The sequence below is a fragment of the Rhinatrema bivittatum genome, chromosome 1, assembly GCF_901001135.1.
Source record: "Rhinatrema bivittatum chromosome 1, aRhiBiv1.1, whole genome shotgun sequence".
Lineage (NCBI taxonomy): Eukaryota > Metazoa > Chordata > Amphibia > Gymnophiona > Rhinatrematidae > Rhinatrema > Rhinatrema bivittatum.
In genome coordinates, this window is record NC_042615.1 from 547,580,561 (window position 1) to 547,606,898 (window position 26,338).

The 26,338-nt window shown below is 41.9% G+C and overlaps 1 protein-coding gene across 2 annotated transcripts in view; it reads left to right on the forward strand.

The window, feature by feature from the left end:
• Positions 1 to 26,338, forward strand: part of PCSK5 (proprotein convertase subtilisin/kexin type 5) — an 893,215-nt gene that overhangs the window by 500,684 nt on the left and 366,193 nt on the right. For both annotated transcript variants that reach the window (XM_029616187.1, XM_029616196.1), the window contains exon 10: positions 9,646 to 9,749. In XM_029616187.1, coding sequence (XP_029472047.1) covers positions 9,646 to 9,749 — 104 coding nt within the window. The remainder of the gene's footprint in view (positions 1 to 9,645; positions 9,750 to 26,338) is intronic.

Consider the following 26,338-nt stretch of genomic DNA (forward strand, 5'->3'; position numbering starts at 1 on the left):
ACAGTCACTCCCCGAGTTCTCTGAATACAGCTACGATGTTCAATCAAATGTGCCTTCACCACACATTTGCAGGCTGATTTTAAAACAAGCTTGTGTGCATAAGATTTAAAATACCCCTACTGCGCATAAGTATGCTCCTAATTTTAAGAGGTTACTCAAGCAAACCTACTTCATGTATCTTCCATAGGACTTTGCCAGCTTTAATGCATGTATGTAAGTGGATTTTAAAACAGGGTCTCATGAGGGACATTCCCAGTTTTTCCAGTTAGTTCATTAGTTTGCCCAATCAATCTCAAGGTTATCCAGACCCTTCTGGTTCATCTTGCATGCCTCCCAGTTGACCCAGACACCCCGTCACCCTGTAATATAAACCCAAAGCGCAAGATCTGCAGAATTGCTCCTCCTCTGGATCAGCAGTAATGTTATGTGGCTAAGAAGCCGCTGTGAGCTGCAGCCTCTGGTTTTAAAATATGGAGTTATGCATGTACCAGTTAGCCCTGCCTTGGAATGCCTATGCCCTGCCCCTTTTCCACCCCCTTATTTTTTGCTCACACATGCATATGTACATGCATAAATCACGGCTTTTAAAATCTGTGTTGCTCACGTGTGGCCCACATACTTGCGTATATGGCCATTTTTGTGTGAGCAATGCTTTTAAAATAGACCCCCTTGGGTTTTCCAATATTAGGTAAAAAAACACACATTTGATATGTATCACATACTGAGATAAGCAATTAGTATATTTCAGTTTATAAAAATGATTATTTTGAGAATGAATACATTCTTTCAACTCCATCGTGTAGGGACACACAGTACAGTGGCCACAGTTCCTATGTCCAATAGGTTTATCATCAGATGGTTGTATATCACAGGGCGATGGTTTCAAACACTAATCTGTCACAGATATTAGATCCACACAAATAAGCTATATGGGGGGGGGGGGGGTGGAGGTTTCTTTCAAACAAGGATGTGAATTCAGTGTACGCCAATGTAGGAAAATTACATTCTTCACCCCTCAGCAAATTAGAAAAAGGAAGCACACAGGTTGATCTTGCAAGTCTTGTAGGAACCAGTTGTAGTAATTGTGAGAATCGGAGAACCTTGATGATGAGATTTGATGACTAGATATGGAGCCCCTGAAGTAGGCGCCATAATGTGCTGAAATACAGCTGTGTCGTGCATTGAAATGAGCATGGGACTTGCAAATGTCCAACAATAAGATTAGTAGTGTCCTTTCTATGTCAAAATGTTTTTTGGGTAAATAAAAAAGATAATTTTTGTACACTTAGTAACTGTGCATTGAAGGGACTTTTGTAGGTGGTGGTTTATTTGTGACAAAAAGATTTTTGAAGAAAAGAACAATTTATGTACATTTAGCAACTGCATGTTATATGAACGATCATTTATACAGTATCTTGAGTGGCTTACTAAATTAAGTAAATAATTTTCAGTTCCAATATGTTGTGAATTACTACTTTATACAGTATATGATTTCCTATCAGTTCACCACTTTTCAATTATGTTTTGTATGGCTCCATGGTGTTTGAGTGGAGTGGAGTAGCCTAGTGGATAGAGCAGCGGGCTATGAACTAGGGAAACCAGGGTTTCTTCATTTCCATCCACTAGCTACTAGGATCTTCTGTGTTTATCTCATGCCCTTTTGACTTCAGTTACCATTCTCGCCTTCACCTCTTCTGGGAGGGCATTCCATGTGTCCACCACTATTTCCATAAAAAAATATTTCCTGAAATTATTCCTGAGTCTACCCCTTAGGAGTTTCATATTATGATCCCTGGTTCTGCAGCTTTCTTTACAACAGAAAATGTTTGATTCTTGTGCATCATCTATTTATATATTTATTTATTTATATAACAGCTTTTTTTATACCGACATTCATGGGTACATCATATCGGTTTATATTGAACTAAGAGAAATACAGAGAACAGGGACGGGGGAGCCACAACGGGGGGGGGGGACGACTAAACAAGGAAAAGGCAAAAGGAGCAAAAAACTTTGGTAGTGGCAAAAACATGGAGTATAACAGAAATAAGAATAAAGTACAGAATAAACATAAGGAAAAAAATTATAACCTTAATTAAAGTAGTATGGCATAAAATAAGAATAAAAGGGAACTAGGGGGGAGGAGCGGGGGGGATCAGGGAGGATTATGATGGGAATGCCTGCTTAAAGAGCCAGGTCTTTAGCTGTTTCCTAAATTTGTACAGGCAGGGCTCAATGCGAAGTTCAGCTGGTAGGGCATTCCAACGGGTGGGACCTGCAAATGAAAGAACTCGTTCCCTCGTGGAGGAGAGGTGGGTGTTCTTAAGGGAGGGGGTATAGAGGGTGCCTTTGTGGGTGATTCTGGCAGGGCGGTTATGGAGAATGAATCACAGGAGCTCTTCAAGCCAGTTGGAGTTGAGGTTGTAGAGAGTTTTGTGGATAATGGTTAGGGTTTTGAAAAGGATACGTGAGGGAATAGGGAGCCAATGCAGTTCTTTGAGGACAGGGGTTATGTGGTCGGATTTGCTGGGATTAGTGAGGGTTCTGGCTACCGCATTTTGCAGCATTTGAAGCGATTTGGTAGCGTACAGAGGGTCCAGAAGTAGTGAGTTGCGGTAGTCCATCTTTGTGCAAATGGTTGCTTGTATGACTGTACGGAGATCATGTGAGTGTAGTAAGGGTTTGAGTTTCTTCAATTATGGAGTTTATAGAAACCATCTTTTAGGGTGGTGTTTATGTATTTTTTAAAGTTTAAATGCTGATCAATCATAACACCTAGATCAACGCACTAATGGCTGTATAGAGGTCAAGTTTGGTGAAGGGTCGCTTGTGGGGGCTAGCATAGGGTTCTGTGGGTTGGATATGATGAGCAGCTCGGTTTTGGCGGTGTTGAGAGATAGTTGGAGGCTTGTGAGGAGGGTGTTTATGGATAAGAGGCATTTCTCCCAGAATAATAGGGATTTAGAGATGGATTCTTGTATGGGTATGAGGACTTGGACATCATCGGCGTATATGAAACATTTGAGGCCAAGATCAGAGAGAAGATGGCAGAGAGGCAACAGGATATATTAAAAAGGGTGGAGGAAAGTGAAGAGCCTTGAGGGATGCCTTGGGAGAGGGGAATATGGGGGGATTCTGAATTTCCTAATTTTACAGTGTATTGTCTGTTGGCCAAGTAGGATTTAAACCAGTGGTAGGCTGATCCCGATATGCCTATGTCTGAAAGGCGGGAGAGGAGGAGGTTGTGGCTTATGGTGTCAAATGCTGAGGAGATGTCAAGGAGAGCTAGGATGTAACATTGCCCTTGATCAAGGCCTTTGAGGAGGGTGCCTGTGAGAGCAAGTAAGAGGATTTCAGTGTTAAACTGCTTACGGAAACCAAATTGGGAAGGGTGAAGAATGTTATGGGTGTCAAGGTAATCCGTGAGCTGGGAGTTAACCACCTTTTCCATGATTTTGGCTATAAATGGAAGGTTTGAGAGAGGACAGTAATTGGATGGGTCTTTTGGGTCAAGGATGGGTTTTTTAAGGAGGGGTTTGACCATAGCATGTTTTAGAGGTTCAGGGACTTGGCCAAAGGTGAGGAAACAGTTATGTTGGCTAAGGGTTTGGGGATGATATTTGGAATGGATAACAGTGCTTTAGTTGGGATAGGATCAGATGTGTGGGTCGCTGGTTTGAGTTTTTTTTTAGTATAGATTCAACTTCCTTAGAGGAGGTGAGATCAAGTGATTCAAGGAAGGCATTAGCAGTTTTTGGGAGTGGGTTCACAGGAGGGGAAGTGGTTGAGAGACGGAGTAGGATGTTTGCTATTTTGTCACGGAAATAGAGGGCAAGTTCTTCAGTCTTGCTTTTGGCTTCTTCGTCAGAGAAGGGGTGGGAAGCAGATTTAGTGAGGTTGGCGACATAAGAGAATAGGGCTTTAGGATTGAACTTGTATTCATGTATTTTAGAAGCATAGTAGTCATGTTTCGTCTTGAGGGTAGCGTGTCTGTAATTGTGAAGGGCGGATTTGAATGTGGAAGCTAAGTATTTAGAAGTCTATATAATATTGTCCCTGCCTCTCCTCCATTGTATATAAATTCATGAATCGTAAGGGGAAGAAGACAGATCAGTTCATTCTGTTTTTCTACCAGACATTTACCCCTCAGATCAGCAGAGATCCCCTCCTTGATTGTCAGGGTTGTGACACAGTGTTTCTTTATGGTCAAAGAAGGAAGAAGATTCCACAGGGATTCCCTTGGATCCCCTGCCAGACTTGCCACAGCATACTTCTCTGTGAATGATGTCTCCTACTCCATGTTCTTGGATAGGCTGCTAAAGATGCTGTCTCTCAGTATTAGAAAGGAAAAGAATCTAAGGACGAATGTCTTCAGGTTTCTTCACCTTCCCAACAGACTTTGCAGTTATCCCAGTTCCCAAACTCCTCAAGGACTTGCTGATGATGATGTGGAAGACACCGATATATTGCCTTCTGGTGGCCTGGAAGCTGGACTTAAAGGCTTCCTCCAGCTTTGGTGTTGGGTCAGGGGTTGGGGGGTTACAACTACTACACCACTTCTTAATGATGAAGTCCGCTTTGAAACCTGCTGAGCACACTCATCATCACTCCTACATGCCTGCTGGGAAGGATCCAAAAGCATTGTATGCATGTATTGAAAAGGTCTTCCAGGGATCCATGCTGAGTGCCTGGCTTTCACCTCACCAGATCTACATGTTGTGGTAGTTGCAAAATGAGTACAAAATCTGAAGTATCTGCCAGAATCATCAGACTCAGAGCAGTTGGACTTCTGTTAAGCAGTAGGGGAATACGAGAAACTCATCCATTCCATTTACAAAGCTTTTGTTATTGCAGCCAGGATTTTGCTGCTTCCATTGGAGCTCAAAGGTTCCCGTGATTACAAACGAGTAGTCTCCAAGAGGTCGTGAACGATTGTCTCATAGATGTTCCTTGCACAGGGACAACTTATATGGCAGCAAAATTCAAGTGACAATTGCTGATTAAAGAGCTTCAATCCACCCTACTATTGTTAGCAGTAGTGGGGGACCAGCTGGCTCCTGCCTGATGTCGGTATTTTTCCTATAAACATCCATTGTTCCATCCACACTTTTCAGCATCATCGAGCTTCTCCCACTCTTAAGCAGCAGCAGCTGCCCACTTGAGATCAACAGAAAAAAAGGCATCAGCAGTAGATGCAGTCTAACTCTGAGACTAGTTTTTGATGACTGATACCCATCTCCCCACCTCCTCCAGTGAGAGGTAGATTTAGTTTTTCCTGCTGAAGTGGCATTGTATCACTAGGGACCAATAGGTCCTGAAAATGGTGGAGTATGTGTAACGCTTATGCTTCTCTTGCCCTCCTTTGACCTAGTAGATTCCATTCTCAATTCGCCCAACTACAGCTGAAAATCCTTCTTCAGCAGAAAGCAGTAAAACATTACTTCTTATCAGTGTCACCAGGCTTTCTATTCTTTATATTTCCTAATTCCCAATGAATTGGGGGAATTGAGATCTTTTCTGGATTTGTGGAGACTGAACATGTTGGTTTGGAAGAGGTTCAAGATGTACTCTCTCCAGAAAGACTGAATATGTGCTCTGGATCTGAAGGACAGTTATACATACATCCCCATTTATCCTGCCCATCAGAAGTTCCTCAGGTTTATAGTGAAAGATGCACACTACCAATACAAAGTACTCCCCCTTAGCCTTTCGGCCTGAGGGTATTCCCAAAATGCCTTGAGGTAGTGGCAGCACAGCTTCAACAGCAGGGAGTCTGTGTGTTCAACTGTCTGGTGAAGAGTCCATCTCCATCAGGATTTCTAGAGGCGCTTAAGAAGACCATGTGGCATCTTTAGTCCCTGAAAAATACATATTTAGTCAGTCCAGATAAGATGAATAAACTTATTCAGCTAACTTTGAAGGTATATTCAATTGTGCAGCCACACTATTGAATATAGCCGGCAGTCTTAAAGTTAGCCAGATAACCTATCCAGTTAAGTCTGGCCACGTCAAAGAACAGTCCTAAAGTTAGCCGGATAAAGTTATCTGGCTAACTCTATCAGAGTTAGCCAGATAACTTATCCAGGTAATGCAACTCCTCCCTAAAACACCTCCAGAATGCCCTTAAGTTATCCAGCTAAATTTTAGCCGGATAAGTGTCCAAATATTCATTTAACCAAATAACTAATGAGTTATCCAGATAAATGTTTCTGAATATGGACCTCTGAGTTTCCTGATCAAGTTTGCTAAATCAAACCTGATTCTAGCTCAGAGAAGCCGGTTCACTAGGGTCTGGTTAGACTAGCTTGAGCAGAAAGAGCTGCATTGCTGATGGACCTGGTAAGGTCTCTGCTTCAATGGGACTGAGCATCAGCAAGGTTGGCCCTGGTCATTCTTGGACACATGAATATTGCAGTGCATGGTTCCTCTGACTCATCTTCACATGTGGGGCTTAAATAGGGCCTCTAAAGTTAATAGGATCAGTTCAATAAGCTATTATCATACCAAATCTCAATGACCCCAGGATAAGAGCACCCATCCTGTGGTGAATTTGGAAGCTGTACATGTTGGCCTCTTATTGTGTGTTCCACCACATCAAGTGACTCTGTCAACTGATGCCTCAACTGGGGGTGGGAGTACACAAGTGTGCAGGGTGGTTTCAAGGATCATGGTTTCAGGGCTTCAACCTTCTTTCAACAAAGAGCATCTTTATCCAGAAGGACAATGAAGTGACCATGTTCTACACAAACAAGCAGGAATGGGATTTTCCCTCTCTGCCATGAAGCCCTCTGAATCTGGTCATGGGAAGGATATGATAATGCCCATCTGCAAATATCCTACCTTGAGGGGATCTCAGAACAAATTGGTAAATTGCCTCTGCCAAGCATTGCAGAATATAAGTGTTCCCAGCTGCACTAGTTGCCTTAACCACATCCTCTTGCAATGAATTCCAGAGCTTAATTGTGTTGAGTGAAAAATAATTTTCTCCGATTTTGTTTTAAAAGTGCTATTTGTGAACTTCATGAAGTGCCCCCAGTCCTTGTATTATCTAAAAGAGTAAATAACTGTTTCACATTTACCCATTCAAGTCATTTCATGATTTTGTAGATCTCTATCATATCCCCCTAAACCGTCTCTTCACTAAGATGAACAGCTCTAATCTTGTTATCCTTTCCTCATAGGGGAGCCATTCCATCTCCTTTATCATTTTGGTCGCCCTTCTCTGCATATATTTCTGTAAAGTAGAATATGCTTACAGCTTCAGAACAAGTACTGCACATCGCTGGGCTGGCACTGTACATGTTCAGCCTCCATGGACTTCTCCCTTATTGCTGTCTGGTCAAACTGAAAACTTGCTTCTTTGTGCCAGCTTACTCGGACACTTAATTTCTCAGTGTTCATCCTGTCTGTTTCAATTATTTGATAGCTTTTTTCTTTTTTTTAACCATATTGCTATTTTTGGTTGTTCTTATGGCCACCATACAAAAACTCTTAAGTATATGTCTCTATCTTTATCTATCTCTTGCTCCATATCTGTGGTATATACTGTATGTCTATAGAGAGATGCTCTGTCTCCAGTTGTCTGCTTCCAATTTCCTTTAATGAATCATAAGTTTGGTATGGATCTGAAGAACATACTGTACTTTTTTTTAAAACCATATTCTTCATTTCATAGTACTGTATTTCAAAGTGCAAGGAAACTTTAATGTAGTTTTGCTGGCAACAAGATGCAAATTGCAGGTATGCACCACCACATATTCAAGATGTGTCCTTGCCATTGTATTTAGATTTCAGCTTAAAATTCAGGATTGTTGTGCTGCCGATGGTAGTATAAAGTTCTTCAAGGATGTTATATATTTACACAAATGACTCTGCGCTTTGTGTGATTGGATTAATTTTCCTGTGCTATTCCTGTATGAAGTGCGTGCTGGGCTAAGGGGTGGAATTCTCATCATATTTCATAAAGTAAGGTAGTTGCCATATTAGCCGCTTAAATAAAGAAAAATGAAGATCAGCAAACAAACTGCAGGTACTGCACACAGTGGGGCGGATTTTAAAAGCCCTGCACGCGCCTATTTTGCATAGGCCGACGGTGCGCGCAGAGCCCCGAGACGCGTGTAAGTCCCGGGGCTTTCTAAAAGGGGTGGGGAGGGGGCGTGTCGGGGGCATTCCCGAAACGACGCAGCGTTTCAGGGGCGGGCCCGGGGGCGTGGTGCTGGCCTGGGGGCGTGGTCGAGGCCTCTAGACCAGCCCCCGGGTCGGGGTGACGGCGCACCAGCAGCCCGCTGGCGTGCGCAGATTAACATCTGCTTTTAGCAGGCGTAAATCTGCCAACAAAGGTAAGGGGGGGTGGTTTAGATAGGGCCAGGGGGGTGGGTTAGGTAGGGGAAGGGAGGGGAAGGGAGGGGAAGGTGGGGGGAGGGCAAAGGAAAGTTCCCTCCGAGGCCGCTCCGAAATTGGAGCGGCCTCGGAGGGAAAAGGCAGCGCGCGCTGGGCTCGGCACAAATGTGCACCCCCTTGCGCGCGCCGACCCCAGATTTTATAAGATACGCGCAGCTACGCGCGTAACTTATAAAATCCAGCGTACTTTTGTTCGCGCCTGGTGCGCGAACAAAAGTACGCGATCGCGCAATTTTTTAAAATCTACCCCAGTTTGTTTTTTTGTTTTTTTTGCTGTACATTGCTTAGACTGATACCTTTATATTGGTCTGTAATACATGTTATTAATTTAAAAAATAAAAAAAATATGATACAGAGACTAGAAGAGGAAGTCAGAAATCAACTGGGGTCTGTGGCAAATTGGTCAGAATGAATGAGCCTCCTAATCCTCGTCTGCCACCATGTTCTGTTTCTATAGGGTTGGTCCAGTGAAGTGTTATCTCCTGAATCTTGTTTTCTGACCTTTGCCTTTCATAAGTGTGTGTGTGTGTCTCTACTGTCCCAAGACACACATCTGTCCAAGATCATTGTAATATAGTAAGGCATGGAAAAGAAAAAAACGATAGTCTGCTTGAGTGTCACATCTGATTCTCTTTCTGCTCAATTGTTTAATTGTGGATGGTAGGGATCAGAGAAATTCACTGTGCGAAACAGTCCCATCTACTTTAGTCAAGGAGAAATACAGTGATTTTCCATCACTGAGGTAGTGATAAAGTATTAATTTATAGCCATTTTTCATGTCCCCCATGACATGAAAGTTAAGGCTTTTAATTCCTGCTCTTTTAATGGAAGGGTGGCTCGGACTTTTCTAATCCACTTACCACTGTAGACCCTAAAGTCATTAGTGAGCCTTGGCACTGACCTCCATGAGGTGTTGGAGGTACAAGTCAGAGCGAAAGTGAGATGTTCCAGTTTTGCAGAATAAACTTCTTGCACAAAGTCTGATAACTATATAATGACTAATTAATTAGGGGCTGAGCACAGGAGCCTGCAGCAGCTAAGCAGAGAAATCAGTAACTAGAACTGCTACGTTAAGATTCCTCTAGTACAGCGAGAGATGGTCTTTGAATAGTTGCTGGAATAGAAGTTGGATTGGGTAGGAGTGGTAAGGGGACAATTTCTTTTCCAACTAATAGTAACAGCGGTCAGTTGTGGTGTGGGTTGGATTTTTTTGACAAGAATGATTTTATCCTTTTTCTTCCACAGTCCATTCTTGACATGGCGAGACGTGCAGCACATCATTGTCAGGACCTCCCGTGCAAGACATCTGAACGCCCCCGACTGGAAAACCAATGCTGCAGGATATAAGGGTAAGACTCCTCTGTCATTAGCAAGGACTGTCTGTGCAGTAAAAAGAAGCACAAAGAATCTCTCGGGGGGGGGAGTACTTGGAATAGGTTTGCCACAAATAACTCTTTGGTCTTTCCATTAATGAAAGAAACAAGATGCCACTGGAGGCCAGTTAAGGATTATGAAACAAAGAGAGAAAGTTTTTTATTAATACAATGTACTGTGTGCTGGCTCAGTGGCAGCGCTCTACACCGCCATGTGGAAAGTTTCCAATTCTATTTGCAAGTCAAGGTCTTCTGCCCCCCCCCCCCCCCCCCCCCCCGGGAAGTCTGGAGCTGGGTGATGCTGTGGTGAGGAGACTGTTGTGGTTACCACTCAAGGCTGATACCTGGTGGTCGGTTTCAGGATCCAAGATTGCAGGGTTCCCAAGAGGAAGTCTGGTACATGTCCCCCCCCCCCCCCCCCCCCGGCCTGTCGTAACAGTGACCAGACTACATATGTAGGGTAGAAACATAAAAATAAAGAAAAACTCCCTGGGAAACTGCAAATGAAAGCTCATGCACCAGATCCCAGCCATGGTTCTGATTGAACTGGAAGCCTAAAGGAACAAAACGAAACTGCCAAGTTAAAAAAAAAACAAAAAAACTATACTAAATATTATCAATTGTTTTGCTTTTTGAAAAATATTATTTTGTCATGGCAGATCTAGGCAGTTGGACTTCATCTCTTGTATAACATCAGATTATCCTATCTGGATAAATGCTTACCTGGTAGTCTTGGGCATAACTTCACTTTAATTTCTTTCTTTACCTCATTATAGAAGGACATCTGTTCATGAACATGAACTGATAGATTTTGCCGCTCTGTTTGAAAGTCTGCATTGTGGAAAGCACTTCTACCATACTGAGGAATTATTGGCAAAGAAACAGTGTGTCAGCAGATGAGGACTACTTGGTCCAACCAGTCTGCCCATTTTACCTACCTATTATGCTGTCACAGGTCTTCTGCCGTCCTTCTGCACTTGCTTGTTTAAATTCTGCTCAGGGCCGGAGAGAGCAGGAATTAGGCCCGTGCCAGCTAAGAAAAGTAGGCCCCTATGTAAGGTTCTGATGTGATACTTGATAAGAGAAATCGTTTTCTAAATTTCCCAAATAATTTTTATTTATTTAAGAAGGCTTTATGAGCTTTTTTTGTTAGCAAATTCTTCCATTACAATTGAAATTTTTATTTGTACATGTTAGAAATAGATATATTTAGCTTTTTTTTTTTTAATTTTGCCCATCAAAAGTAGGCCCCTTGAACATTGTAGGCGCTAGCCAAATGGCCATGCTGGCACCCCCTCTCTCCTGGAGTGATTCTGCTGCTACTGTTATTGGACAGTAGAATGCCAGCTCATAATATCAGCTCCTGAGAGAATCTTCTTGCTTTTTTTCACTCTGCAATGACTAAACATACTGGGCCCAATATTCAGAGATATCTGGTTATCTAAGTTATTCAGATATAATTTATCTGGAAAACTTAGAAGGGAAATTCAGTTGCACAGCTACACTGTTGAATATAACCGGATAAGTTATATTTCTCCGGATAAGTTATATCCGGATAACATGAAACCTGCTATTGAGCTGGTCTAACTTAGTTGGTTAATTTAACCGGATAAGGCTAAATAAAGGCACCCCAGTCTCTCCTGCAAGCTAATATCACTGAGCTCACTGAGCTGCCAAGGTAGCTCACTCAGAATCCCGGTGCTGCCACAGATTCTTGCTGCTGTATAATGTCTTTCTTTTTTTTTTTTTCACTCCATGAGAATAGAGACCGAGAAGCCAATACTTCCCTTTAGTGCAGGGGCTCCGGGTCCAGAAGCACAGGCCACGTGGCAGATCAGAAGGGAGCCAGATCACTGGCTGTATCCTTCCACTTACCACATGGCAGTTGAGAAAGGGAGCAAATATTAGGCAATAGTCCAACCATCAAAGATGAATCACCGATAAGAGGTGGAGGGACCTCAAATACTTTACGATGTCCATGAAGTTCCAAGAACAGTTTTGATTATATACAAGTAAGCAGAAAAGTTCAAATTGTCGGCATCAAGCCAATAGTTTACATCAACAAATCAATGGTCCCCAACACGGGCCATATTTCGAAAAGATTGCATCAGGAAAGAGCCCATAAATTGTAACTCAGGTCTAAGTAAAGGTTGTAGTCAGACAGCATTAAATCCCTAAAAAGCTCAAAGGGGTCAAGGTAATCAATACATTTATAGATACATTTATTGATAAATACTGACAATTTGAACTTTTCTGCTTGCTTATATATAATAAAAACTGTTCTTGGTACTTTATGGACATTGTAGAGTATTTGATATCCCCCCTCCTCTTATTGGAGTTGAGAAAGGGTGCCAGACTACTGGCTGTATCCATCTCCACTCTCTTCGGGCTGAATCATGCAAGGGTCCCCAACCCCTTGTTCAGCCACTCTACTTAGGAGATCGCCCCTGACAGAGCATAATACTCCAGGAAACAAGAATTATTATTATTTTTTTAATCAGCTCCAGACTGCAGGTTTTACATCTCTCCCATCTGCTGGAGACAGAGAAATACTGGGGGACTGCAGGTGGTATACTAGGTTAAGTAGCAGTGTCAGTAAAGCTTTTCTTCTTTGTCTTCATCTGCTGGCAGGGAGGCAAAATTAGGAGTCTGCACTGATCTGGGGTATGAATAGGAACCGGATTAATAGCACCATCCCGATCCACCAATTCCTTGCCCATTGACTACTCAGTTATTTACTTAGCTGGATAAGTGGTGGATGCTGAAGATAGCCAGATATTCAGTGGCCACCACTTAGCCAGATAAGTCTGTCTTAGCATTTCAATATTGGGCTTAATGTATCTATTAAAAAAACCCTGTTTAACCAGTATATATAGTGGTGCCTTTTGTGACAGTATATTACATTATAAGTATCTGTATTAATATATATATGCACACACACACATACTTACCAAAGACAAAGGTCAGTATACACAGCAGATATGATTGATATGTCATAAAACATCCTCTTGTTCTAAGAATTTCAAAGCTGATATTTTTACACATTGGTTTTTTTTTTATATTTGAGGTCTACTTTGGCACTTTAAATCAGGGGTGGCCACCTTTTACTAGCTCAGAGGCCAGCTAATAGTTTTAGAATACTCTGGAGAGCCATAACTAAGTGCAGGACCATAAGATCTGTGGTAGTGAGCCAAAAATGAACAAATCACACATACTGTATATATACTGTAACTACAAAAAAGGCAATTTATGTCCGGGAGGGTATAGAGTCCACCAGGATAAAGATCATACAAGAGATTAAATACTCAGTAGAATCTACTTGTATATGGGTAGAAATCCCATGTGTGTTGGGTAAGAGTATAGTGACAGGAGTATACTACCGTCCACCTGGACAAAATGGTCAGACAGATGATGAAATGCTTAGAGAAATCAGGGAAGCTAACCAATTTGACAGTGCAATAATAATGGGAGATTTCAATTACCACTACTGTAAAACACGTTGTATGAACAATATTTCAAAATTAACATGTGTGCTTTTATGACAAAAATTCACTTACTACATTATTATGGACCATCATACCACCCGTGACATGCATGCATTTGATGCCTGTATTTTCAGTCACATTGGGTCATCTTTAATCATCGGTCCTGTAAAATTTAAATACAAGCAGTCTTTTTTGCTTTTTTTGTATTCATTTAGTATGTGGAAAAGATTTTACTTTCATAAGTCCTGCTCAGATACCTCTACTGGCATGTATAGACAATACGCTTTGCTGCTGTCAAGCAAGTCCTGCTTAAATACTTCTATTAGCGTTTCAAGAACAATACGCTTGCCTCCTTGTTCTTCCAAATATCAGCGCTGCCGCGCTGTTTGTCGAGGTCTTGCTTTGCTGCACGGGTATCCCCCGTTCGTTGTATACTAGCACCGCGGCGCTGCCGCACAGGTCGGGACTAAGCACCACCGCGCTGGATCACAGAAGTCCGACGTACGTTTCGCAGTGACGTAGACGCCAGAATAAGGACAAGGCGTGAAGCTCGGAAATATTACGGATGTGGAACTTAGAACGCATTTCTAAAAAGTATTATCTAAGTATACTTCCTAGTCCCTGAAGCAGCAATCATTGCGAAACGTACGTCGGACTTCTGTGATCCAGCGCGGCGGCGCTTAGTCCCGACCTGTGGGGCAGCGCCGCGGTGCTAGTATACAACGAACGGGGGATACCTGTGCGGCAAAGCAAGACCTCAACAAACAGCACGGCAGCTCTGATATTTCAAAGAACAAGGAGGCAAGTGTATTGTTCTTGAAACGCTAATAGAAGTATTTAAGCAGGACTTGCTTGACAGCAGCAAAGTGTATTGTCTATACATGCCAGTAGAGGTATCTGAGCAGGACTTATGAAAGTAAAATATTTTCCACATACTAATTGAATACAAAAAAAAGCAAAAAAGACTGCTTGTATTTAAATTTTACAGGACCGATGATTAAAGATGACCCAATGTGACTGAAAATACAGGCATCAAATGCATGCATGTCACGGGTGGTATGATGGTCCATAATAATGTAGTAAGTGAATTTTTGTCATAAAAGCACACGTTAATTTTGAAATATTGTTCATACAACGTGTTTTACAGTAGTGTTTACTTCATCGTTGTATTTTGCACGAAATTTTGGATAATTTTGGTTGATTTCAATTACCCCAATATTGACTGGGTAAATGTAACATCAGAACTTGCTAGAGACATAAAGTTCCTGGATGTAATAAATGACTGCTTCATGGAGCAATTGGTTCAGGAACCAACAAGAGAGGGAGCTATTTTAGATTTAATTCTTAGTGGAACCCAGGATTTGGTGAGAGAGGTAATGGTGGTGACAGTGATCATAACATGATCAAATTTAAACTAATAACTGGAAGGGAGACAATAAGTAAATCTGCAGCTCAAACACTAAACTTTCAAAAGGGAAACTTTGATAAAATGAGGAAAATAGAAAAAAACTGAAAGGTGCAGCTGCAAAGGTTAAAAGTGTTCAACAGGCATGGACATTGTTTAAAAATACAATCCTAGAGGTACAGTCCATATGTATTCCACACATTAAGAAAGGTGGAAGGAAGGCAAAACGATTACCGTTATGGTTAAAAGGTGAGGTGAAAGAGGCTATTTTAGCCAAAAAAACATTCTTCAAAAATTGGAAGAAGGATCCATCTGAAGAAAATAGAATAAAACATAAGCATTATCAAGTTAAGTGTAAAACATTGATAAGGCAGGTGAAGAGAAAATTTGAATTGAAGTTGGCCATAGAGGCAAAAACTCATAACAACTTTTAAAAATATATCCATTAGATGACAGAGTGGTTAAAGGAGCTCTTGGGGAAGATAAGGCCATTGCAGAAAGACTAAATGAATTATTTGCTTCCGTGTTTACTAATGAGGATGTTGGGGAGATACCAGTTCCGGATATGGTTTTCAGGGGTGATGAGTCAGAAGAACTGAACGAAATCACTGTGAACCTGGAAGATATAGTAGGCCAGATTGACAAACTAAAGAGTAGCAAATCACCTGGACCAGATGGTATGCATCCTAGGGTACTGAAGGAACTAAAAAATGAAATTTCTGATATATTAGTTAAAATTTGTAACCTATCATTAAAATCATCCATTGTACCTGAAGACTGGAGGGTGGCCAGTGTAACCCAAATATTTAAAAAAGGCTCCAGAGGCGATCCAGGTAACTATAGACCAGTGAGCCTGACTTCAGTGCCAGGAAAAATAGTGGAAACTATTCTCAAGATCAAAATCGTAGAGCATATAGAAAAACATGGTTTAATGGAACACAGTCAACCTGGATTTACCCAAGGGAAGTCTTGCCTAACAAATCTGCTTCATTTTTTTGAAGGGGTTAATAAACATGTGGATAAAGGTGAACCGGTAGATGTAATGTATTTGGATTTTCAGAAGGCATTTGACAAAATCCCTCATGAGAGGCTTCTAAGAAATCTAAAAAGTCATAGGATAGGAGGTGATGTCCTTTTGTGGATTACAAACTGGTTAAAAGACAGGAAACAGAGAGTAGGATTAAACGGTCAATTTTCTCAGTGGAAAAGGGTAAACAGTGGAGTGCCTCAGGGATCTGTACTTGGACCTGTGCTTTTCAATATATTATATAAATGATCTGGAAAGGAATACAGTGAGTGAGGTTATCAAATTTGTGGATGATACAAAATTATTCAGAGTAGTTAAATCACAAGTGGATTACAGGAAGATTGGGCAAGATTGGGCAAGACTGGAAGATTGGGCATCCAAATGGCAGATGAAATTTAATGTGGACATGTGCAAGGTGTTGCATATAGGGAAAAATAACCCTTGCTGTAGTTAACACGATGTTAGGTTCCATATTAGGAGCTACCACTCAGGAAAAAGATCTAGGCATCATAGTGGATAATACTTTAAAATCGTCGGCTCAGTGTGCTGCAGCAGTCAAAAAAGCAAACAGAATGTTAGGAATTATTAGGAAGGGAATGGTTAATAAAACGGAAAATGTCATAATGCCTCTATATCGCTCCATGGTGAGACCGCACCTTGAATACTGTGTACAATTCTGGTCGCCGCATCTCAAAAAAGATATAGTTGCAATGGAGAAGGTACAGAGAAAGGCAACTAAAATGATAAAGGGGATGGAACAGTTCCCCTATGAGGAAAGGCTGAAGAGGTTAGGGCTGTTCAGCTTGGAGAAGAGACGGCTGAGGGGGATATGATAGAGGTCTTTAAGATCATGAGAAGTCTTGAACGAGTAGATGTGAATCTGTTATTTACACTTTTGAGTAATAGGACTAGGGGGCATTCCATGAAGTTAGCAAGTAGCACATTTAAGACTAATTGGAGAAAATTCTTTTTCACTCAACGCTCAATAAAGCTCTGGAATTTGTTGCCAGAGGATGTGGTTAGTGCAGTTAGTGTAGCTGGGTTCAAAAAAGGTTTGGATAAGTTCTTGGAAGAGAAGTCCATTAAGTGCTATTAATCAAATTTACTTATGGAATAGCCACTGCTATTAATTTCATCAGTGGCATGGGATCCTCTTAGTGTTTGGGTAATTGCCAGGTTCTTTTGGCCTGGTTTGGCCTCTGTTGGAAACAGGATGCTGGGCTTGATGAACTCTTGGTCTGACCCAGCATGGCAATTTCTTATGTTCTTATGATAATTTTTGAAAGCTGTTTCCATTGTAAAACTGTGCTTTACCTGCAGAAATGGGCTTTAAAAATTGTCCCGCCCTATATGTGAGCAAAGGTATTCATGTGGTACAGCAGGGCAGAAGCATTCGCAAGGACAGGGTTGGGAAAGCATTTGAACTTATGCACACATTTTTGCAGGGGCCATAGATAGAGTTTGAACCACATGGGACCCCACAGATACAGAATCCTGTAGTTCAAACAGGGGCCGCAGGAGGAAAGAAGCTTCTGTGCCTAAGCAGAGGAGGAAGAGTGCAGGAAAAGAACGGAGGGATTGGAAGGAGAGATTAGTGCAAGAGAGGAATGGAGATTTGGGAGGGAAGTTACTGCAGGAGAAGAACGGGGATTAAGGTGGGTTAGTATAGGAGAAGAAAGGGGCTTGAGGGGTTAGTAAAGGAAGAAAATGGGGATTAGGGGGAATACTGCAGGAGAAGAACAAGAACTGGGAAGGGTTAGTGCAGGAGAAGAACAGGGATTGGGAGGGTGGGAAGAAGATGAATAGGACTTGTGGGAGAACAGGGGGGGAAGGCAGAGACTGAGGGGGGAGAGTAGAGGAAGAACAGGATTCAGAGACTGGAAAGAGCATGGGAAGAGCAGAGATTTGGATTGGGGGAAAACAGGCATTGGTATTGAGTGGCAGGAGAAAGAGCTGAAACTGTCATACATTTGGAGGGCAGAGTAGGGACTTGGGGAGGGGGCAGTGGGGACTTGGCAATTAGGTGGGCACCAATGGGGGGTGTTAGATTGGGGGCATATGAGTGAGTGAGTGGATAAGATGGGTGGTAAGAGAAGGGAGCTGAAGGGATGGGGAGGGGGTTGAGCAGTGGTGTGAATGACCTTGATGACTGAAGAGGTGGGTATAAGATAATGGAAAAGATTAGGATCCTGTGGAAGTGTATAAAAGGAAAGAGATGGGTCTATGAAAGGGCTAGATAGGTGATAGGTTGGATAGGGAGTAAGAGATAGACAAACAGGCTGGAGGTCAGGGAGGGAATTGGAATTGATATTGAGGGGAGAGGCTGAGGAAGGTAAATTATGGTTGAGGGTGAGTTCAGAGGGTAGTGGAAATTGGGGATTAGAAAGTGAGAGAAAGAGGGAGAATATACTTGGGAAGAAGTAAACGACAGCAGGGGACTAGGAGAGCTAGATGGTGAGAGTGGGAGATGGAAAGCTGGTAGGTGAGAAGTGAAAAGGCTGAGGACTAGAGGGTTAGAGAGAGAGAGAGGGAGAAGGGGATGAAATTTGAGTGGATAAAAAGGCATAGAAATGGCAAAAAAAAAAAAAAAAGATGAAAGGAAATATCTTAACATAAGAATATAAGATATGCCATACTGGGTCAGACTAAGGATCCATCAGCACCAGTATCCTGTCTCCAATATCAGCCAATCCAAGACACAAGTACCTGGCAAGTACCCAAATATTAAATAGATCCCATGCTACTAATGCTGGCAACAAGCAATGGCTATTCCCTATTAATTAATAGCAGTTTTTGGACTTCTCCAGGAACTTATCCAAACCTTTTTTAAAACCAGCTACACTAGCTGCCTTAATCACATCCTCTGACAATGAATTCCAGAGCTTAATTGTACATTGAATGAAAAAGAATTTTTTCTGATTTTGTTTTCCCAAAAAAGTGTTTGAAAAAGTAAAGGCGAAAAGATTAGCATTCAAAAAATACAAAGGATCACAAAATGAAGAATACAGGAAAGAATTTTCCTTAAGCTGAATGAAGTAGGAAAAGTAGTGTGGATGGCCAAAGCACAAAGAGAAGAATATATAGTAAAAGAATTAAAGCAAAACTTTCTTCAAGTCTGTCAGTGAAAAAACACCAGAAGTGATATTTTAAGTCTGAAAGTCGATAAGGAACAAGGTGTAGAGAGAGAGATGAGGAAAAGCAGAAATGCTACATAAATACCCTTGTTCATTTTTCACTGAAGAAAGGGTTGGAGAAGGACTGCTGATAGTTGCCAAGGGTACACATAAGAACAGAATAGATACAACATCTTTTTGGTGGAAAGTGTCTGTCTGGCCAGATGGGATGCACCCTAGGAATTTAGGTGTCTTAATTGACCCAACTTATCATTCCACCCTTATGTCAAAAACAGAATTATAGCAGGCTTTTTCAAACTTCGAGTACTTTGCAGGCTTAAACATCTCTTAAGTAAGGAGGACTTCTGCACAGTGGTACAAGCTTCCATACTCCCTATTGTAGACTACTGTAATTCCATTCTATTGGGTCTACCCGCTGCTAATCTAAGATCTCTTTGACTATTGATGAATGCAGCTGCGCGTCTCATTGCCAGCACCAATAGACACAAACATTTCACCCCTGTGCTTTTTGACTCACACTGGCTCCCGATTGGAGAACACATCAACTACAAGGTTGCAACCATCATGTTCAAACTGATTTCCTCTGCCCTTTCACCGTAATGCTTTGCTGCGAATGTACTGCTCGACTCGTCAGCTTCGCTCCTCACAAAGGGGCCTTCTAGACGTGCCCTCTCCTTTGCATGGCAGGCTTAGTGTTACCGGAGATTGTGCTCTCAGTAGCTGCTCCAAGTTGTGGAATTCCCTTCCTGAAGCACTGCACCTTACAAACAGCATGAAGTCTTTCAAGACTTTGTTAAAAACTTGTCTATTCAGACAGGCATTTTACTAGGCCCGTGGACAGTTTTGGTTAGTCTGGCATTTTTTCTACTTTTGTAAGTATTGTTTTGTACTTTTTATTAGGGATGTGCATTCGTTTGTGACAAAATAGGAAATATAGATATTTCCTATTTTAGGGGGGGGGGGTCGCTGAAACGATAGGGAAACCCCGAAATTTCCTGTGGTTTTCTTATCGTTTTTGGGGGGGAGAAAGGGCACATAAAAAAAACCCCAAACCCACTCCAACCCTTCAAATTTCATTAATTGTGACCCCCCCCCAAGACTTGCCCAACCCCCCCCCCTCCCAAAGACTTACCAAAAGTCCCTGGTGGTCCAGCGGGGTCCGGGGAGTGATTGCTGCCATCAATCAAAATGGCGCCGATGGCCCTTAACATGTGACAGGGGCTATCGGTGCCATTGGCCAACCCCTGTCACATGGTAGAAGCAATGGATAGCCCGCACCATTTTTTAAGATGGCGCCAGCCGTGCATTGCTCCCACCATGTGACAGAGGCCGGCCAATGGCACCGATAGCCCCTGTCACATGGTAAGGGCAAACGGCCACCAGCACCATTTTGTTTACTGGCAGCTGACAGCCCAAGAGTGGGAGATCGCTCCCAGGACCTCTGCTGGACCACCAGGGACTTTAGGCAAGCTTTGGGGGGTCGGGAGGGTGGGGGATTGAAATTAATTAAATCTTAAGGGTTGGGGTGGAATTGGTTTGTTTTTTTTCGGTTCGGGACAGCCGAAAAAAATCAGCCCGAACCGCAGGAAACTAAATTTCCTGCGGCGGGCCGATAACGAAGGCCGAACCTTTTGGTTCGGCTGAATCACATCTCTACTGTTTATGTATTAATTTTATACTTGTTTACCTCCTGTACATCGCCTAGGATATATGTGATTAACAATTGAAAATAAAGATAAAAATGAGATATTGACCAGAAGAGGGGGCTACTTTTGTTTCACCAGTTAGTTCTAGTTATTTGGGAACTGACTGAATGCTGCCTTGCTTTATGATGGAGTCAAGATGTTGATAAAGTGAACCAAAGAAGAAATGTTGAATAATCTTCCTAGGCAACTGTACATAATCTGAACAGGGTTATCTGTTCAAAAGAAAAATATTCCTGATATTGACCTGCCTAGTTTGTCAGCAGATTTATTCGCTGCACATTTGTATTGCCTTTCCTTAGCTCAGTAAGCAACGTTTTCCTCTTTATAGGGAGTGCAAACCATCTGCATTAATTGAAAAAACAATAATTGTGGTAACAAACAACCCCCAAAGGTTTTTCCATAGTTGCTACATTGAGTCGCTTTTGGGATCGAGCCCCCCCCCCCCCCCCAAATCCTCTATGGCTGGCTTCCTAGTGCATCAGAGCTTCTCCCCAGGAAAATTAGCTACCCACTCACATACATTCATATACAACCACACCAATCAAACCCCTGACCCATCCATTGACATAAGAACATTCCGCAACCCCTGCCCAGAGAAACCACCCCCTGTGTCTCTGGTGAAGAGTCCTGGTTCTGCAATCCTCGCCAACAGGCAGATGATATATCAAAGCCGGGGCCTCCTGAAGCCAGCAGCACTGAAATGTGACCCAGTCCCAGAAACTTGGAGTAGCCTGGTGAGATTCCAACCTGCAGGCACTTTCAAAACCCGAAAGACTAGCTCACCATCAAAGGCATGCACGAAAACAATTGACTCTGTCAGCATCTCCTCTCCCAAACTGTAACCCTCCTGTTGGGCAAAGGAGAATAGTGAAAAAAAAGAACAGAGCACAGTCCAGCATCTCAGTGCCTACACAAGGAGAGGAGAATGGCAAGGTCAGTTGCGGGGGGGAACCTGTCCTCAGTCATAAAAAACCATACAAATATCCAGAATCTCCATCCCTAAAACCCGGGACAAATAGGCAAACATAACGGACACCATATTTAGAAGAACATAATCCAAGTCCCTGGATCCACACTGGTGCACCAGCCTAGATTAACCAGTCCAATAGCTGAAGAAATGAGTCAACCCAGTGGAGCGGCTCACTTGTGAAACAATGGAGAGTCCTTCACCCAAATATCGTGCCCACCATTCAGCCAAGTTGGGCTACAAACTCCTTGGCCTCAGCACTCGTGGCCAAGAGCTATGACTCTCCATTTTGGAAGACTTTAAGCCGAGCTGGCAATTGCAGAGAGAAGCGCACCCCTTTGTGAAATAGTTGGGTACAGTATAGAGTAAATTCTTTACGAGCAGCCAGGACCTTAGCAGAAAAGTCCAGGAAAAGAAGCAACTTGCCATTCTCATAGGAAAGTTCCTTTGTTTTACGGTACACTGATAAGGTTTTCTCTCTGTCAGTAAAATTCAAATACTTGGGAATCACCTGCGTAGGCTGCACCTAATCTGGGCCACCAGCTCCCAGCCTGTAAACTCTCTTCACCAGAATTAGTCAAGCTTCTATGCTAATTTGAAGCGCCTCAGAGAGCCATTTCTCACAAAATTGAAGCAAAGCTTCCCCTTGAATGGACTCTGGAACTCCCAAAATCCTTAAGTTGTTGCACCTGCTTCTGTTCTCAAGTTCATTCAGCCTGAGATCCAACGCTTTATTTTTCTCTGGCCACTGCCTCCAGCGAGAGCGCGCAGTCATTGTGTTCAGAGAGCCTGCCCTGCATACTGCCAATGGTAGAATTAAAGGCATCTACTTTATCATGCAGCTCATCAACTGAGGCCTGAATTTTTTGCAGCTGAGCAGTGAGAACAGTGGAAACAGCACGGGTAAGCTCTTGCAGCGCCACATCAGACAGCCCGCTCCCTGTCAGGTCTACCTCCTGTGCCATTTTGTCATCTCCACTGCAAAGTTCGTTGGCACTAGTTTTCTTTACGTGTCCAGCCATTTGCTCCTCAAATACAGCCACCAGATTGCCCATACGTTCTGCTGCTTGAACCGCTTAAGGGAGGACCAACTTGGACTGGATGCTGTTAACATTACATTAAAAATGCCACTGGCTTCAAGGGAGCAGGATAGGAGAGCAGCTTCTCACGGTGACATCATTGCCATGCCTGAGCAATTGTTTTTCTTAATGTCCTCCCTCCAGTTAAGTCAAATTTGATTGTGTGATCACTTTAGCCAAGTGGCCCCAGAACCATTACCCCTCACACCAAATCCCTGCATTACAATAAGAATTAGGTCTAGAATAGCTCTCCCTCTCATTGGTTCCTGGACCAGTTGCTCTATGAAACAGTCATTTACTTCATCTAGAAACTTTACCTCCCTAGCATGTCCTGCTGTGACATTTACCCAGTCAATATTGGGGTAATTGAAATCTAGTAATCAGAAAATGGGAACACAATTATCAATGTTACACATAGCCTCCATGAAGGTATCAGCAAGCCTGTCGCTGTGTTTACAGTCAAAACCAGCCGGTCTTCTCTATCATCCACCTTCAAACAAATTTATTCAAGTGCCCAGGGGTGCTTGAATATTCCTGGACTGGGATTATTTTATAAAAAACATATAGAAAAATTCAAAAAAAGCAATTTGAATAAATTTGTTTGAAGGTGGATGATAGAGAAGACCGGCTGGTTTCGATTGTAAACACAGCAACAGGCTTGCTGACACCTTCATGGAGGCTATGTGTAACATTGATAATTGTGTTCCCATTTTTTGATTACTATATTATTGCTTGGGTAACCTTAATGACTCCATTAACTATTGTTGTGGTAATTGAAATCTCCCATTAATACTGTGCTGCCTTATTAGCTTCTCTTATTTAACACTAATATAACCAAGATGCAACAAAGAATAAAAGTGATAGCGAATTCTAGCATTTAGCAGAGATGGAGGAGGAGACTATTTGAGACCAATATTTATAAAAAGCTGAATTGCTAAATATAAGTATTTAAGGGGGTTATTTTCTAAACCCTTATCGTGTGCGTTAGGGCCATATCGCATGCGATACGTTGCAAATTAGGGGGCCATATCGCATGCGATACGATGCAAATTAGGGGGAGGGGAGGAGTCTGGGTTGGGAGGGGAGGAGTCTGTGGTGTTTTCGCTGCTGGCGATAATGTTACTAACATTATCATTGGCAGTAGTGAGCCGAATAAGTACACCTTTTATGGTGTCGCTATTTGGTGCGAAAGCCGGCAGCTGGCACACCACAGTGGTGCGAAGGCTGTGGGCTTTCGCAGGCCCGCCCCCTGCCTTTCGCCCTCCACCCCCCCGTTTTCACAACATTCACCATTTTGCGAAAGAATGGTCAATCCAGGCCTAAGTTAGGAACCTGTTTTTAGCTGAACTTAGGTACCTATGTTTTCAGCTGAAAATTCACATAAATATGAGCTCTTAAAACTTAGCCCTCAAAATGTAGGTCTATTCATGTTCCTACATTTAGGCTCCTAGTGCTGAAAATCATGCTAAGGCCCTAACTTTGTTTCCCTTCCTTAACCACCCACTTTTTAGTCTTCTAAATTTAGGTACTCAGCCCTAATAAATTTTCCAAAGGGTCAATTTAGTAGTCTAGGAAACTAAACCCATTGAAAATTGGCCTCTTTCATCAGTCACTGGCCAATGTAATAAGGTGCACTCAGCAGTGCTCTCATGTTAATTTATGGTTGTGGGAACCTTTTTGTGTGGGCAATATTACTTCCAATTTAACAAGAATACAAATTAACACTCCTCCATGCAAATCCCATGTTAATCAAGGCATTAGCTATTATTTTCCAGTGCAGAGAGAAATGTAGGCTTAACTCGTGCATTCTTAATGCTGGATATTTAACTTCTGGTCAGAAGTGAAATTAAGGTTTCTGGATCTAGTGTTACTGTATAGGGCTGATCCCCCTCAAAATTAGCTAGCTGTGAATACATCACAGATCAATCCCGATAAATTACTGTTAATAACCAACTTTATTTAAACCACTATAAAATGAAAAGTTTTTCTTATTTTTTTGTTTTTTTGTTTTAAAGAGACATGGACCTCAGCACTGGTAAAACAGGTTAATTAACCAAGTTTTTTTATGAACCAGTAGACTCAATCACGGGTCTCAATTTTGTCTCTTTTTTTCTTTTTTCAGATTAAAATGTGTTTTGTAATTCTTAAAGGAAATGATCTTTCATTCCTCATGTAATGTGTTATATACCAATTCCTCATGTAATGCGTTATAGTACCAATTGTCCCCGCCTTACAGGCGGGGACAATTGGCACAGACTCGCTTTAGGCTTGAAAAGAAACAGCTACGAGTCTCAAAGATAAGTGCAACAATTTCATTTTTCAAGACAGAGATTTAAAGAATCAGTCTCATCTATGTTGTGGTAAAAATCTTATTGATATGGGCTTCAAACCAACAAATCAATTCTGAAATTTCAGAATAGTACGCAAGTCAGCAGTTAAAGAATGTTTGCCGCGGCAATGAACTACAAGCTCGTCAGCGGTTTTTTGTATTTCGGCAGAAGCAATGCAAATTACAAATGAACTTTAACCAGTATTGAGCATTGCCATTTGGTACTATTCATAACGCATTACATGAGGAATGAAAGATCATTTCCTTTAAGAATTACAAAACACATTTTAATCTAAAAAAAGAAAAAAAGAGACAAAATTGAGACCCGTGATTGAGTCTACTGGTTCATAAAAAAACTTGGTTAATTAACCTGTTTTACCAGTGCTGAGGTCCATGTCTCTTTAAAACAAAAAAACAAAAAAATAAGAAAAACTTTTCATTTTATAGTGGTTTAAATAAAGTTTGTTATTAACAGTAATTTATCGGGATTGATCTGTGGTGTATTCACAGCTAGCTAATTTTGAGGGAATAGAATTGACACTAGCTGATGCCTGTCTATTTGCTAATACTGTATAGGGCTGAACCTGAGGATCGTGGTACAGGAATCCTGTACTTGGGAATTATACAGAGAAAACATGATTTCTGTTCATAACACGATTTCTGTGCAGAAAACTTGATTTAGCTGTATAAATCATGTTTTAAATGTGCTATGCATATTTTTATGCACATATGTTTGGGTCAACATGTTTAAAAGAAAACTCCCAATTCATTAGCTTACCATTAATTTACTGCATTTGCAGTTAACTCTTTTTAGTGCACGCTTTTTTTACTCCGATCTTATTACATTGCGATCTCAGCTAGAAGAGGTCTGATTTTGTAGGGAATAGTGTTTCATGAACCTATGCTTGGTGGGCTAGGAGAATTTACAAGAGGATAGTCTTAGCAAGGCGTAGAACATGGAAAGAGGAATTTTGTGAGATATAGGGCATTTTAAGTTCATTTCCATAGCCTTGTCTGTCAGCATAATTTCTCTGAATTGTAGGAACAAGGGTGGAGTAGGGTGCACAGCATCATGACAAATTTAAGGGCTTATTTATGCTTTCCACATTTGTTAAACACAAAATTTATAGCAGTGCAGCATCTGGCTGCCATGTTAAACGTGAAAAAGAAGAGGCAGAGAGCAGAAAGTCAGTTTCCTAACTGAAACCTGTTTGCTTTCATCACAGCACTGGCTGCTAAGTACATAGCAGCCAGCACAGCTGTGAGAAAAAAACCCTGCATTAGTTGAATGTTTGTATGTTCAGTACAGAGCTCTGAAACTGGGTTTCCTTATATACTGGTGCTTTGAGCTTCAGGATAACCTTATTGATCCATCCAGTATCCAAAATAGCATTAATTCTTGCAACCTGATTGCTAGCAGCTTCATGCCATCC